Genomic DNA, 16,008 nt, shown 5'->3' on the forward strand with positions numbered 1-16,008 from the left:
TTTGATAATAGTTTTACGAATGCGTTTGAAGTTTTGAGCATGTTGAAATGTTTTTTCTGCTATCTAGCTATTTTTTTATCGCAAGCCACTATATACTTAGTTTGCAATTTCTAGCTTTCACATTTTGCTATATACGATAAAATGCAATTTTTGCATGATGACTCTACATTTTAAAATTGCTATGGCTTCTCATGTGTAGGGCTTCTCTCGAGTAGTAAAAGTGTTTACCGACATAATGCTTGACACTTGCTAGCCACTGTGCCGCTACATCATGTTTGAATACATTTGCAGTTATTCTAGACCAACTGCAGACGTATACGATGTATAATAAATGATGAATTCAACTGCCGACGTGTATCACAATTTCTTTCATTTACGAAATTATTACAACATGAAATGTTGGAGTTGTAATTGAAAGGCCTTCAGCGCAAATGTAATACTACAGTGAAACTTGCTTGTTTAAACTGTATTGTGTAATGTGTTTCTCCGTGTATACACAATTACCAATAAGAAAAATTTATATCAATGTTTTTATACAGATAGACTATCTAATTGAGTAATAAGAATGTAAAAATAACTTAAATTTTGAGTCAGTTTTTATATGTATGTTTGGTTGCTTATTGTATTTGCATTGTTTAGTTCTCAACAATCTTGCATTAATGTACAAAAAATGGGGAAAGATGTCTGCTGCAATAGAGAACTTTGAAAAGAGTTTAACTTTGAAGAGAAATCAGTCAGATGTCAACGAGTTGGCGATATCCATCAGTACGTATAGTTATATGAGACTTTGATTTTATTGCTGTCGTTCGAGTTAATTCATTTGTTCTCCAGCTATCACAAATCTTGCATTCTGTTATCAAACGAGTGGACAACTAGACCGAGCTCTCGTGTTGTATGAAGAAGCGTTCACAATCAGAACAAAAGTCTTACCGTCTTTTCATCCGTCATTAGCTTTGGGTAGGTTTTGATATTTCATAATGTATTTTTAAAGAAACACGTCTAATTAGAAGGAAGGTATTGGTTTTGTATTTATCAGATGAAATACATTCGTTTACTCTACCATTAATTCTGTTATTCTATTTATACAAACGTTTTATTATTTCATTTGATTTATTGGTTTCTTTGTGCTATTTCATTTATAAAACTGTCTTATCAGTTATGTAAAAATAAACAATTCTATGCAAAATATACAAAGGATTTACGTAGACTCTGTCTTTTTCCGTTAGAAACCATTTTTATTTTGTGTGTTTCCATTGCAGTAATGAGACGTCTTTCTTCCTGCTACCTTCAGCAAGGACGGGTGGATCGTGCGATGCTGTTGGCCATGGATGCTTTAGATGTAGCGTCATCATCGTTGCCCAGCAAACATCCCGACTTGGGATGGTGTACGGACAAGAAACAGATTCTCTATTTGTTACAATAAATTGCTGAATTCCATCATGTATAGATTTGAACTCAGCTGCTTCATGTCATCGCAATTCAAGATCGTTTGATGAAGCTATTCGATTGTATAAAAGAGCGGCAGATATTTTCAGTCATCACCTGCGTACAGAGGCCGCCTCACTATCTGTCGGTATGTTTCACTTATTTCTCTGCGGGTATTTGTTATGGATGAAGGAAATGAGGAGAGATAACCTCATAGTGTCGTTGTTTGCTTTAGTGAATCATAACCTCGCTGTGCTGTATAATAAATTTGGACAAAATGACAAAGCGGTGGAACTCATAACAGAAAGTATAAAAATCCAGAAAGAAACCCTACCTGAAAACCATCCGAGCATTGCTCATTGTTAGTATTTGTTACTGTTGGTTTAAATTAAGTCTTGTTTTGTTTGTTATCGATATAGCGTGATGATGTGTATTTGTGTAGCTCTGGTAAAGCTTGGCGGCTTTCTGTTTCACAGGAAAGATTTCGATGAGGCCGTTGTGCATCTTAAGTCAGGTCTGTCTATTCTACGGGAAGAACTACCAAGTAGTTCGTTCACAGCCGATGGTACGAATGTCTTGCATTGGCGTTGCTACTTGTATTTGTGTCTCAATCACACATTCATCATCGTGTTGACTGCAGGTCTGTATTATCTTGCACGCATTGCGATGGAACGAAACCAATTGCCAGATGCACTGCGACACGCCACTCAGTGTTTGCACTTGAGGCAAGATATTTATCCACAACAACACAAGAAAATTTTTGGTGGTATGAGAGTTAGTCATTAACATAACATCTTCTCGTTTCAACATGTGTGATTGGTTTTCTGCAGCACAAGAGTTGGGTCATAAAATCGAAGGTAAACTAGCAACATTACAAGTGGTTGCAAAGAAAGAGAAATAACATCAATGATACAATGGATACAACCGTGCAAAACATGATATTTTAGAGCGCATTGTTGTTTAGCTAAATACTTTAGTTTAACGTAGTAGTTAGCTTGCCGTTAATAGTCATCATTTAACTTTCTGTCTACCCGTCAAAGCGACATACGCTACATCTTTGTGTAGCGATTACTTATTAAGTTCATTGCTGCATTCGCTCTATTTTTAACACAGCAACATGTATCACATTGTTTATATTGAATATAATATAACAAAAATTTTATCGATGTGCCTTTGTTGCTCTTAAGCCGTGTCTACACTATGCCAGAATGGATCGCTATCCGATCGGGATAGCGAGCGTCAACACTTCATTTGGAAAACGCTACAACCTTCGCTTTTTCTGATATCACGTTACTAATGACCGATAGCTACGTGTGGCATTTTTGCTTGTGGAAACCGTTGAAAGAGGGACGTAATGTAAGCGACAACAAAGACGAGTAAAAATTGCTAGATGCTGCGACTACACACGTAGCGTACGTTTAGGTAACGCGTACTATTTCAACCGATCGCAATGGAATCACGATCGAAACCACCTCGCAATGTGTAATGGAGTTATCGTGATCAGATTGCGATCAGATCGCCATCCAGTTGCCAGTGTGGACAGTCGTTAAGAAAAAGCTGTGCAAACTATAAATTATTGATTTTTATGTCATCAGTTTTGAATCAATGCATATTTTTGGAAATCTTTTCATTATGGCCTTTCATAACATTGGTTGTGTCGTTATGTGAATTCCTTGCGTAAATTAAATTGTATGTTACTGAGTGTGACGTTACTATTACTACACATTTGTCTTCTCTCGAGGTTTTCAAATGTATCATCTAATTGTAGCCTAGTTAATTAGCGACTATGCGCTATAACTCTAGTTCGAAAGTAGCATTCTGTAATGCGTTGAATCTTATCAGCGGGTCATACTCATTTTTACGTCTTGCTGCTTGATCACGTCTATTTGCTGTAATATAACCCTAGTGCGCAGCCGGCTATGAAATGCTCAAAAGAATTTTAAGAGATTTAGTTTCTATATGTCTGCTACAGCATAACTGTTTGATGTTACAAACCGTCTATTAATAAAGCGATATATAGACAATGATGACGATGTCCAAAAAGAGATAAATATGAACAAAAGTTAATTGTTTCAATCAATAGATACAGGGTTGGTATCTTGCACATATATATATATATATATATATATATATATATATATATATATATATATATAACATTCGTTTTCTGTCGCTGATTATGAGAAGCAGTAGATATCACAGTGGAAGTATGTTTTCTTTATAATAATTGAAGAAAATTATGTCATGTCATACCTCGCTATTAACTGTGGCTTAAATCTAAAACCCTGCAAAATTTCCGAATGTTTACATTCTGCACATGCACTCTCTAACCAATTGAGCTACCGCAACACACACACACACACACACACACACACACACACACACACACACACACACACACACACACACGCGCGCGCACACACACACACAGACAGACATGGACAAACATACACACACACGCACACGCACACAGAAACGCACGCAATTTCACGTGCACATACACAGGCATATTCGCGCACAGGCGTTGAACTGACAATATATAATATTCTTACATCGTTAACGCACTGCACATATTGTACCAAGACATTCTTTGCCATCTTAAACATACTTCAATGTGCAATCGTGGAACGCAAATCGAAATCGCTGAGTGCAACAGGAACACATTCGATATTTATGGTATACTTATTAATATTTCATTGTTAATATTAATTTTTATATATTATACCGTAAGTCTGTTTGTTTCAAATCCGGCTATTATCGCTCTACAGCAACCTGAATGTGGAATAGTTATTAAACTCTGCATTGCAAAGATTGCCAAAGTTTTTCGTAGGCAACTGCTATTTGCATAAGAGCTGATTAATTTGAATTCAAGTATTTTGAGCTGTAATTACAACATAGACATCTCTGAAATGAACTGTGGTATAAAATGCTTAAAACTTAAAATTACCATCTTATTTATCCAAAGCAACCACCAAATATAATGAAGTGTAAAGGTAAATGCGGTATAAAACAAAGAGGGTGTACAATTGATTCAAGTAAAATCGGTTTGAATCATTCATCTGCTGGTTTAGTCGCTGCGACACAAGCACACCATGCTCAGACAATGAGCTTGTGTATAAGAAGAAACTTGCGTAAACGTACGCATAAAATGCAATTGTAAGAATAACAATGGATCGCGAAGACTACGTACAAGACAAAAAATCCGAGAATGTGCATTGCCTTTGCGAAATTTCACATCTCAATTCACGCCTTCTAATGTACATACAATATAGCTATGTTTACGTATAAGCGTAATTAAAGTGAAGTTAATTATTAGGTGCGGCTACTTTACTTGCTGGAACTTGAACGTAGAACAAACATGTTATCTAAAAATAGTTGGTAACAGGTATATTCCTTTGAGATTTTAGCAGATCATATATAAGAGATCCACATTAAAGCAAAACTGTCAAGATTTGTGCACATGCCACTGCATTCGTAGGCATGGTACACTTTAAGTAAACCAACTTCAAAAATAGCAAAACAGCAAATTGTTTCCTTACGACGAAAGGCATTTTTGCATGAAACACTCTTTTTGACGAAGGAATATATAGCTTTTATTGTTTAGCGACCACGGTCTCATAACTGGAGGTATCTACGAGTTGATTACGCGAGGTTTTAGAATAAACGTTTGTCAAGTATAGTATAAAATTGTCTATAAAAAGGATAAATTTTTCATGATGTCAAGTATTTTACTATGATAGTCATAAATATAAGGAATGCAAATTTAAAATAATGGCATTATGAAAGAGAATTTTATGACACACTTTTTATGACACAAGTGGTTGCAAAAAAAGAAGTAACATCAATAATATAATGGATACAACCATACAAAACATCATATTGTAGAGTGCATTGTTGTTTAGCAAAAGAATTACTTAGTTTAACTTATTAGTTAGCTTGCCGTTAATGATCATCATTCAATCTTGTTGTCTACTCGTCAATGCGACATACGCTACATCCTTGTGCAGCGGTTACTTGTTAACTTCTTTTTTGCTTTCGCTCTATTTTAACACAGCAATATGTATCACATTGTTTATATTGATTACAATGTAACAAAAATTTTATCGATGTGCCTTTGTTGCTGTAAAACCCTGTCTACACTAAGTCAGCATGGATCACTATCCGATCGGGATAGCGAGCGTCAACACTGAATTTTGAAAACGCTACAACTACTGCCGTTTTCTGATATCACGTTACTAATGACCGATGTGTACGTTTTGCTTTTTTGCTTTTGGAAACCGTTCAAAGAGGGACGTACGTTAAACGACAACAAAGACGAGTGAAGATTGCTAGATGTTGCAACTACACACGTAGCATACGTACAAGTGACGCCTACTATTTATAACTTGATTCAAATAGAATCACGATCGAAACCACTTCGCAATGTGTAATGGAATTTATAGTGATCGCATTGCGATGCGATTGCGATCCAGTTGCCAGTGTGGACAGAGGTTAAGAAAAAGCTGGGTAACGTATAGATTATTTGATTTTTATGTCATTACTTTTGAATCTCTGAATCTTAGCAAACCCTTTCCTTTAGGTCCTTTCATAGCATGTGTTGTGTCGTTATGTGGAATCCATGCGTAAATTGAATTAATCATTACTGAGTGTGACGTTGCTATTGCTACACATTAGTCCTCTCTCGAAGTTTTCAAATGTATCATTTAATTGCAGCTCAAAAAATTAAAGATTATGCGCTATAACTCTGTTGCGACTGCAATATAGTGTACTGCACTAAATCTTATCAGCCGGTCTTACTCATTTTTTACGTCTTGCTGCTTGCTCAAGGTCTAGTAGCTGTAATATGACTTAGGTGCGCAGCCGGCTACAATATTAAAATTCTTTAATTAAATATATTTCTATATTTCTGCTAAACCACAATTTATTAATATTACAAATCGCTTATTACTATAGCGATATATAGGGTATGACATTTCTGTCGAAAAGAGATAAATACAAAAAAAATTAATTGTGACAATTAATAGATTAAATATTGATATTTTACAAAAACTATAATGACGAGTTAGATCTCCAATTCTATGATAAAAGGTATATATATATATTTATTTATTTATTTTTTTATTTTTTTATTTATTTAGTTATTTATTTATTTACAAATCGTTTTGATTATAAGAAGCGGTAGATATCACCGTGGTAGAAAGTTTTCTTTATCATTATTTAAGAATATTATGCCGTGCCATACCTAGTCATTAACTGTGGCTTAACCCTGACACCCTGCAAAATTAACGAATGTTGTCATTCTCAAAATGTGGTCTCTGACTAATTGATTTACTACAATACACACACACACACACTCACACACACACACACTTACACACACACACACACACACACACACACACACACACACACACACACACGCACACACACACACGCACACACGCACACACACACACACACACACACACACACACACACACACACACTCACACACACACGCACAGGCGCACACACGCACAAAGACGCACACGGACGCACACATATGTGCACAAAAACACACTCACACACACACACACACACACACACACACGCACACACACACACGCACACACACACACACACACACACACACACACACGCACAAGCGCACACAAGCACACACGCACACGTACACACGCACAAAGAACGCACACACACGCACATACATGTGCACACAAACACACTCACACACACATACACACACAGAGACACACACGCACACACACACACGCGCGCGCGCGCACACAGACACACACACACACACACACACACACACACACACACACACACACACGCATACACACACACACACACGCACGCATACACACACACACACGCACACACACACACACACACACACACACACACACAGACACACACACACGCACACACAGACACACAGACACACACACACACACACACAAACACACGCACGCACACACACACACACACACGCACACACACACACACAGACACACACACACACACACACACACACACACACACACACACACACACACACACACACATGCACATTTGCGCGAACGCGCGGCACAGACAATATATAATATACTTAATTCGTTAACGCAATGCAGATATTGTACTAAGTCATTCTTTGCTATCCTAATCATACTTCTATGTGCATTTGTGGAACGCAAATCGAAATACCTGATTGCAACAAGAACACATTCGATATTTGTGATATATTTATCAATGCTTCCTTGTCAATAATACTTTTTTGTATATTATTCCCGTAAGTCTGTTTGCTTTAATTCAGGTTATCTTCGCTCTACTGCAACTAGACGGTGAAAATAGTTATTGGACTGTGCATGCACAAGGATTGGCTAAGTGTTTTATAACAACAGCTAATTTACCACGATATTTATAAATCTAAGGAAAGCTAATTTCCATTAAAGTATTACATTTCTTTAAAATAATCTACTATATAAAGCTCAAATTGTCTGTCTGTCTGTCTGTGCGTGTGTGTGTGTTCGCGTTTGGCGGCCACGTCTTTTGTCCGTTCGCAACCGAAATCGGCACGAACACTCGGCACGCACAGAGGAAGGTTTGCGTAAAAGAATTTATAAAAATTATGCACCGGGTTCCCTCTGGAGGGGCCGACCCCCGTTTAAAATTTCTCGATGACGCAAACGCTACACATTCCGGTTCATTCGAACACACGCCCGCACCAGTCCTGTGTAGACTGTATGCATCGTCGTCCTTCGCAAAGCTTCGAGCGATCGAATATCTGTTGCCGACGAGACTTACTCTTCTAGCGCTTTCGTTTCTCTCCAAATTCTGATTGCATTTGCACCGAATCCAACCTACACGTTTTCTGCATCAAGCGCTACACGGGGAGTGTGTCGATTTCCTTCGAAACAAGCGCGAAGAACAAGATTCGAATTCATTCAGCATATCTGGGACCTCGCAACAAAGATCGCACGTGACGTGTCCTACCTTGCCCGTACGAAAGACGGGCCATGGATACTAGTAGCATTATAAAAAAGAAATTTATGACAAATAGCATTATAAAATAGAATTTTATGACAAACCTTTTATATTAAACACTAGTATCCATGGCCCGTCCTTCGTACGGGCAAGATACTGTAGTGTAAAGGTAGGTCTGTGGATACGTCACGTGCAATCTTTGTTGCGAGGTCCCTGATATGCTGAATAAATTCGAATCTTGTTCTTCGCGCTTGTTTCGAACGAAATCGACACACTCCCCGTGTAGCGCTTGCTGCAGAAAACGTGTAGGTTTGATTCGGTGCAAATGCAATCAGAATTTGGAGAGAAACGAAAGCGCTAGAAGAGGTGTTGCTGTAAAACGCAGACTGCAGACTACGCAGACTGCAGACTACGGAATGGGGACTTTGGCGGTTTCAAAGGCATGCGCACATTCTTCTAGACATACCTTCACGTGCTGATGTTTCCAGCCTTGCCTCATGACATCGTCATGTTTAGTGAAACAGCACGGCTGAGTCTCTTCGAAGCTGCTTCTATCTCCATCTGTGCGAGCACGTACGTCGTCTTGATCTACGTCGATTGCATACGCGACAACTAGATAGTGAAACCAGGCGACCGTTTTAGTGTTTCTCCATCAGAGTCTGTTTGTAACATGTTTCTGTTCATATATTGTGTGGTGAAGCGACAGTTGGAAGCAGGAGTTTAAGAATTGACGATAGGGCAGTCTACTTGAAAGAAAGGCGGTGACTTGTTGTCTCTGTCATATTTATCTTTGTGCTTCCGTCTTCGGTCTTTAGATGCTAGGAGGTAGAGCAGGTACTTGATTTCGACCAACATATGTTGCAGCCCATCGCAGTCGATTTGAGGAGATATATGCATGGATTCAGATAGCTAGGCTCTTTATGCAGTATCAGACAATGAAGCTGCGTTGCCAGGACAGTGAGAAGATCACGGAACTTGCTGACAAGATGCAAAGTTCTTTTGCCTTGGAGACGATCACATGCATCTGAGGTAGACTAAACCTAACATTTTGACTGGTTATATATCTAGATATGATATATAGGTAGATATAGCTTGGCCATGCAGGTAGAGTAAGCACGTACATCCCATTGCAATAACTAACAATGATGATGATACAATGATAATTGGTTTGACATTTGCTGTATTCAATACTAACCGAAGGTACACAACTGCGTAAGTCATGCTTCAGTAAATATAGATGCACAGATAATGTTGTATTAATGGAGTTTGATTTTTTCATACAACTTCCACAGTTTGATCAACTCTGTCTAACTTTGACCTTGCTGGTTATTCGTGTGGGCTCATGTCTTGTTCTGCAATTTATTGATGTACTGCTGCAGATGGCAGTTGCTAATTGAGCTGACTCGTGTGCCTTCTAATCTTCCTAGGGCCAGGAGTTGATTTCATACAACTTGTAGCTCATCTGGGCAATACAGCTAGGCAGCAAGATCACAATTAAGTGGGTAAAACAACAAGTCACACACCAAAGCACAATTACTATTAATTGGAGCACTTTCTACACTTGAATGTGGCTGGATCAGGTGTGGAATGTTTAAACTCATATGATATCTAGCTTGGATTGAAGAACAGAGGGAACACTGAGATTCTCCATTAAAGGAAGCCACCCGTTAACATTTATCCATTGCTTGCATTCAACAAAAAACAAGAACTTCAATCTTCAAGATGTTGAAATATCAGAGGAAGATCGTAAACGATTTCTTGCAAGCCACAAAGAGCTCCTTAAAGTTATCTTGGGTGTTGACATGTAGCTTAATAAAAAACTGCTAAAAGATTTAGTTAGAAATATATTTTGTTTTCAATTGTTGGGGAGACTCATTAATCATAGGATCATTTTAGCATAAACAAACAGCTAAGAACAGTTCAGGACATGCTACAATACAATTTTGTCAATTTTTGCTTGCTGTTATCAAAAGAACTGTTTACATAATAAGTGCTAGCCTAATTAATTAATACCATTCAAACACACACTTTCCTGTACTAGTGTTATACTAGTTAAAAGGATTAAAAAACAGTTCCAAACACTGGTTAGAATTTATACACATGAACATGTACGCGAGTACAAATACATTCCCACACCTAATGAGGCCGCCAGTACTTTGCATGTTGACAATGCGCTTCCCACACCATTCTTACATTGAAGAACCAAGTTGCAGCCATTTCCATGATCTTCACTGTCCTACTCATTTTAGTGCAGCTTTATTGTCTGATACTGCGCACTAGAGAGCCTATCTGAATCCATACATATATCTCCTTTAATCGACTGCGATGCGCTGCAACATACGTTGGTCGAAAACAAGTACTTGCTTTATCTCCTCTATAGCATCTAAAGACCGAAGGCGGAAGCACAACGTAAATATGACAGAGACAACACGTCACCGCCTTTCTTTCAAGTAGACTGCCCAGCGTCCATTCTTCAACTCGTGCTTCCAACTATCGCTTGACCACACACAATATAAACAGAAACATTTTACAAACACACTCTCTTGGAGAAACACTAGGCTGTCTATTGCGTTGGTCGCCTGGTTTCACTATCTTATTGTCACACATGTGATCGACGTAGATCAAGACGACGTACGTGCTCGCACAGATGGAGATAGAAGCAGCCTCGAAGAGACTCAGCCGTGCTGTTTCACTGAACATGACGATGTCATGAGGCAAGGCTGGAAACTCAGCACGTGAAGGTATGTCTAGAGGAATGTCCGCATGCCTTTGAAACCGCCAAAGTCTTCGTTCTGTAGTCTGCAAGTCCCCATTCCGTAGTCTGCAGTCTGCAGTCTGCGTAGTCTGCAGTCTACGTTTTACAGCAACCCCTAGAAGAGTAATATATATAGATATTCGATCGCTCGAAGCCTTGCGAAGGACGACGATGCATACAGTCTACACAAGACTGGTGCGGGCGTGTGTTCGAATGAACCGGAATGTGTAGCGTTTGCGTCATCGAGAAATTTTACGCGGGCGTCGACCCCTCAAGAGGGAACCTGGTGCATAATTTTAAAAATTCTTTTACGCAAACCTTTCCCTGTACGTGCCGAGTGTGCGTGCCGATTTCGGTTGCGAACGGACAAAAGACGTGGCCGCCAAACGCGAACACACACACACACACACACACACACACACACACACACACACACACACACACACACACACACACACAGACAGACAGACAGTTTGAGCTTTATATAGTAGATGTTTATTGTAGTGATTTTGATTCGTTAAAGGACGAGAACTCGCTAGAACTGTGCGTCAGCAGCATACTAAGGAATGCATGCAATGGGTAAATGTTTTCGTTGGATGACTTATACAATTACAGTCTCCTAATAAGAGCAACCAAATAATAAATCTAATTTATGTGTATACAATTATACATGTTACCTGTAGCAGTCGTTGTTTGCTCCATTTTCTTCAAATTGTATAAATTATGATTATGTAATGAAAACTACCTTCTTGATGACATCGCTCTCATTACAGTAAAACTGAGAAGTGCATGGCTACAATTTCAAGCTGGCCTTTCAATGGAAAAGCAGGCAGTAAAGTTTGAAATTGCTTTCTGTGGCTAGTATATTGTAGACAAATACTGTCATTTAGCAAACGCGCTGTCGCAGATCAGAACAGACAAATAGAATGTTCCGCTATTATAATTTTACTATGTAATAATAATCTAATGTAATTTCTTTATTTTTATATGTTTATCAAGTTAGCCATAACTATATAAATTTTGCTGTTGCAAACTTGTGATACAAATAAGTAACACACAAACTAAAATTTAAACCAGCCAACGTTTGGTTTTTTATAGCAACGACTCTGATACGATAAATTATTAGACAAAGCCATGATAGGCCGATAACCGAATATTCTATATTTATATCTCCTGCTTAATCACTGCTACTTCACACATATTTGGCTAGTAGCGTTTGGCAGTCATATTATTAAACATGTTTACATTGACAGTTAACCATTTCCTTCAATTCTTGGGATGCAATTTATTTTCTGGAAACTTACACTTCACTGAGAGTAGATATTAGTGTCTAGCAATATGTTTTTAAGCTAACTAGTTAACATAAAAAACTGTTTTCAATAGTCCAAAGAGAAATAAATTATCAATCATATGGTTCTATTTGAGTAGATGCAGTTACCTTCCTTAATAACTTTGAGTATACAAATTTCAAATTTATGAAAATGTATATTTAGTTACAAAGCCCATAAATGTTTGATTATTGCTCAAATTATTATTATCGCATTTTTACGTAAATATCGTTAGTAATTTACTAGTCGTATATATATATATTAATAAAAACAGAAAAGATTATTTATTAATGAAAAGTTTAAAATTTAAAATAAATAATATTAGATAAATAATTTAATTTATAATACCCTGAAGCTTATTGGTGATCTTAACACGATCATCAGTTCGTTGAAGGATGAACCAAATATGAGTGAAATCAGTTACCTGGTATACTCTGCTGCTTCGCTAGTGTCCAAAAGGCGGGGCTTAAAGACGACAAAGTCAACCAATTCTCAAACACCGACATGGAGACGAAGGCTGGATATGGAGATTCTCACACTTCGACGTGCGATCTCACTGTTGCTGGAGGTTAGAAAGGGTTCATCGGGCATTCGTATGTTACATGAACTCCGACGTCTTCGGCATCGGTTGGGCATTTCCTGTTCGGAGAGTTGTGAGGTCTCTATCAATCGATTGAAAATAGAACTTAAGTCCAAGGTCGAGCGGACCAGGAGGCTGGAGAAGAATCGTAAGAGACTTCGCCAGAATGGTTTGTTTCAACGAGATGCTGGACGGTTTTACAGAGAGCTGGATAAGCAGACTATCCAGGTCACTTTCCCGCCATCCGAGTCTGAGATCGAACAGTATTGGGGTGGTATCCTAGAAACTGAGGTAGATCACAATGAGTCTGCCTTCTGGCTGAGACGTCAAACCGATGGCGAGACGCACCGGGAAGATGAGCAGCAGTGGTTACCTATCTCAGACAATGAGGTCACATCGTGTCTCAAAAGGATGGGGAACTGGAAGTCTCCTGGTCCAGACAAGGTTTATAGTTTCTGTGTCAAGCGTATCACGTGTCTTCACACTGATCTCACTCGTAACTACAACCTGCTGGTTCAGAATCCAGACTCTGTACCCGACTGGTTGTCTCAAGGAATAACTACTCTGATTCCTAAGAATGACAAGACTGACCAGGCCAAAAATTACCGGCCTATTACGTGTCTGTCTGTCTCCTATAAGACCCTCACCTCAGTCATCAGGCAGAGGATTGCAGGGCATTTGGATCAGAGAAACCTCATGGCTCCGGAGCAGAAGGGTTGTCGACAGGGATCTTTTGGTGCAAAGGATCAGCTGTTGATCAACAAGCTGCTCACCGAAGACTGTAGGACCAGGCACAAGAGCTTCAGCATGGCTTGGCTGGACTACCAGAAAGCCTATGACAGCGTGCCACAAAGTTGGTTGCTCCAATGCCTTCAGCTGCATAAGATCAGTCCAGTCTTGTGCGGGTTCCTTTCACGTGTGATGAAGAGTTGGAGGACATCGATGGTGCTTTCTTGCGGGAACAGTACGATCAAAACAAGGCTTATGCAGATCAGGAGGGGTATTTTCCAAGGTGACTCACTTTCTCCACTTCTCTTCTGTATGGCTCTCAATCCTCTGAGCAAGGAGCTGTACAGAACCGGTTACGGCTACCGGATGACCACTGGGCATGGTGAGACTGCCAAACGTCAGCTTATCAGTCGTCTACTTTACATGGATGATCTGAAGCTGTATGGCAGAAACTCTGGTCAGTTGGACGGGTTGTTGCACACGGTTCGTACCTTCTCTGATGACATCCAGATGAAGTTTGGTCTGGAGAAATGTGCTGTTGCACACTTTGTCAACGGCAGGCTATCTGGACCCAACTCTGGAGTGACGGTAGGAAAAACGGACACCATCAACTGTCTGGAACCGGGTCAAGTCTACAAGTACTTGGGTGTAGATGAGAGTAACGGTATTCAGCACAGCATGATGCGGGAGAGACTCCGTCGTGAGTACTTGCGCAGAGTGAAGGTGGTTCTCCGGACTGAGTTGTATGGTCGGAACAAGATTCTAGCCATCAATGGGTTTGCACTACCGGTTCTCACTTACGGTTTTGGCGTCATTCATTGGGGGTGCACGGACCTGCAGCAGCTCGATCGACGAACCAGAAAGCTCCTCTCTATGCACGGTGTCCACCATCCTGCTGCAGACGTTGACCGACTGTACGCTCCTTGCAGTGATGGGGGTAAGGGGTTACAACAGATTGAGTCGACATATCAATCTTGTATTGTGAGGCTGAACTGTTACCTTGCTGACAGTTCTGATCCTTTCATGCAGATGATACGGGAGTGTGACTCTGGAAAATCTTCACACTCGATCAAGCACATGGCTTGTCGGTTTACTGCACAGCTGTGGAGGAGTCTTGCTTCGGACGACAAGTCGCAGAGCTTACACAGGAATGCATCCATCTCGGTTGAAGGTGGCTTCGAGCAAGCACCTGAAACAGATGCGAGACATTACCGTACGTGTTGCAGTTCTCTTCGTGTGCGGTCCTGGAGCGGGAAGCCTATGCACGGGCAGTATCGTCATCTCACTGAGCAACCGCCTGTGGACATGAAAGAGACCTACGGATGACTAAAGGCAGCGAATCTTCCTGCTGCAACTGAGGGACTGGTTGTTGCTGCTCAAGACCAAGCTCTTCGGACTCGGTACTATGAGCGCAAGATTCTACATCGAGATGTCAGTCCTACTTGCCGCATGTGCAGTGTAGGCCTGAAAACATTGTGGCAGGCTGTAGTGCTTTGGCACCGACGGACTACACTGATCGACACAATCAGGTGGCATCCATCATTCTCTGGGACGTTTGTCACCATTTTGGGGTTCCGGTGGAGAGCAGATGGTACCGGCATCATCCTGATAGGCGTGTGGAGACGGATGACATTACTATGATGTGGGATACCACCATCCCCACTGCCAGGAAGATCAAAGCCAATCGTCCAGACATCTGTCTCAGAAATAGGAAGACAAACACTTGTCTTCTTATTGATATCAGCTGTCCTGCTGATGGCAACATTGGCAAGAAACATGCTGAGAAGTTGGCGAAGTACAGCGACTTGCGAGTGGAGATAAGCCGCATGTGGCATTGTCGAACACTGGTTGTTCCGGTGGTTTTTGGAGCTTTGGGCACAGTGCACGCAGGTATTGCACGGTGGCTGGACATTATTCCAGGTCATCACAACCTGCAGCACTTACAGAAAACAGTGCTTCTGGGATCTACTCGGATCCTTCGTAAAGTCATGTCTTCTTTCTAGACAGCCGTGATGGTCTAAGTACTTCTGAAGCAGGGTTTGCTTCCGGTGCTTGTAATAGACCTTACAAACCAGACTGATCTGGTTGAGCACGACACGCATTAAAATATAAAGTTTAGAAATTAGCACTTAATATAAAATATGCTTCATAATGTAGTGACTTTATTGCTTTTTGATAGGTCTGTACATATAATATAACATTTT

General features: G+C 40.0%; 1 protein-coding gene and 1 long non-coding RNA gene across 2 annotated transcripts; both read left to right on the plus strand.

Annotated features, from left to right (window-relative positions):
• Positions 1 to 666: 666 nt before the first annotated feature.
• Positions 667 to 1,865, plus strand: LOC134181628 (nephrocystin-3-like). The gene is made up of 5 exons (XM_062648895.1): positions 667 to 765; positions 832 to 957; positions 1,260 to 1,385; positions 1,448 to 1,573; positions 1,661 to 1,865. The coding sequence occupies exons 1-5, from the start codon at positions 681 to 683 to the stop codon at positions 1,789 to 1,791; spliced, it is 594 nt and encodes a 197-aa protein (XP_062504879.1). The 5' UTR covers positions 667 to 680; the 3' UTR covers positions 1,792 to 1,865.
• A 2-nt stretch (positions 1,866 to 1,867) lies between these two features.
• On the plus strand, positions 1,868 to 2,587 carry LOC134181629 (uncharacterized). The gene is made up of 3 exons (XR_009970185.1): positions 1,868 to 1,990; positions 2,066 to 2,191; positions 2,256 to 2,587. It is a non-coding gene; the product is annotated as an uncharacterized LOC134181629 (long non-coding RNA).
• The last annotated feature ends 13,421 nt before the right edge of the window (positions 2,588 to 16,008 follow it).

This window comes from Corticium candelabrum, chromosome 6, assembly GCF_963422355.1.
Source record: "Corticium candelabrum chromosome 6, ooCorCand1.1, whole genome shotgun sequence".
NCBI classification, from domain to species: Eukaryota; Metazoa; Porifera; class Homoscleromorpha; order Homosclerophorida; family Plakinidae; genus Corticium; species Corticium candelabrum.

Coding starts and splice junctions, on each gene's coding strand:
- LOC134181628 (XM_062648895.1), top strand. CDS start 681: ATGTCTGCTGCAATAGAGAACTTTGAAAAGAGTTTAACTTTGAAGAGA. Junction 766..831: donor CGAGTTGGCGATATCCATCA/GTACGTATAGTT, acceptor TTTGTTCTCCAG/CTATCACAAATCTTGCATTC. Junction 958..1,259: donor TCATCCGTCATTAGCTTTGG/GTAGGTTTTGAT, acceptor TTTCCATTGCAG/TAATGAGACGTCTTTCTTCC.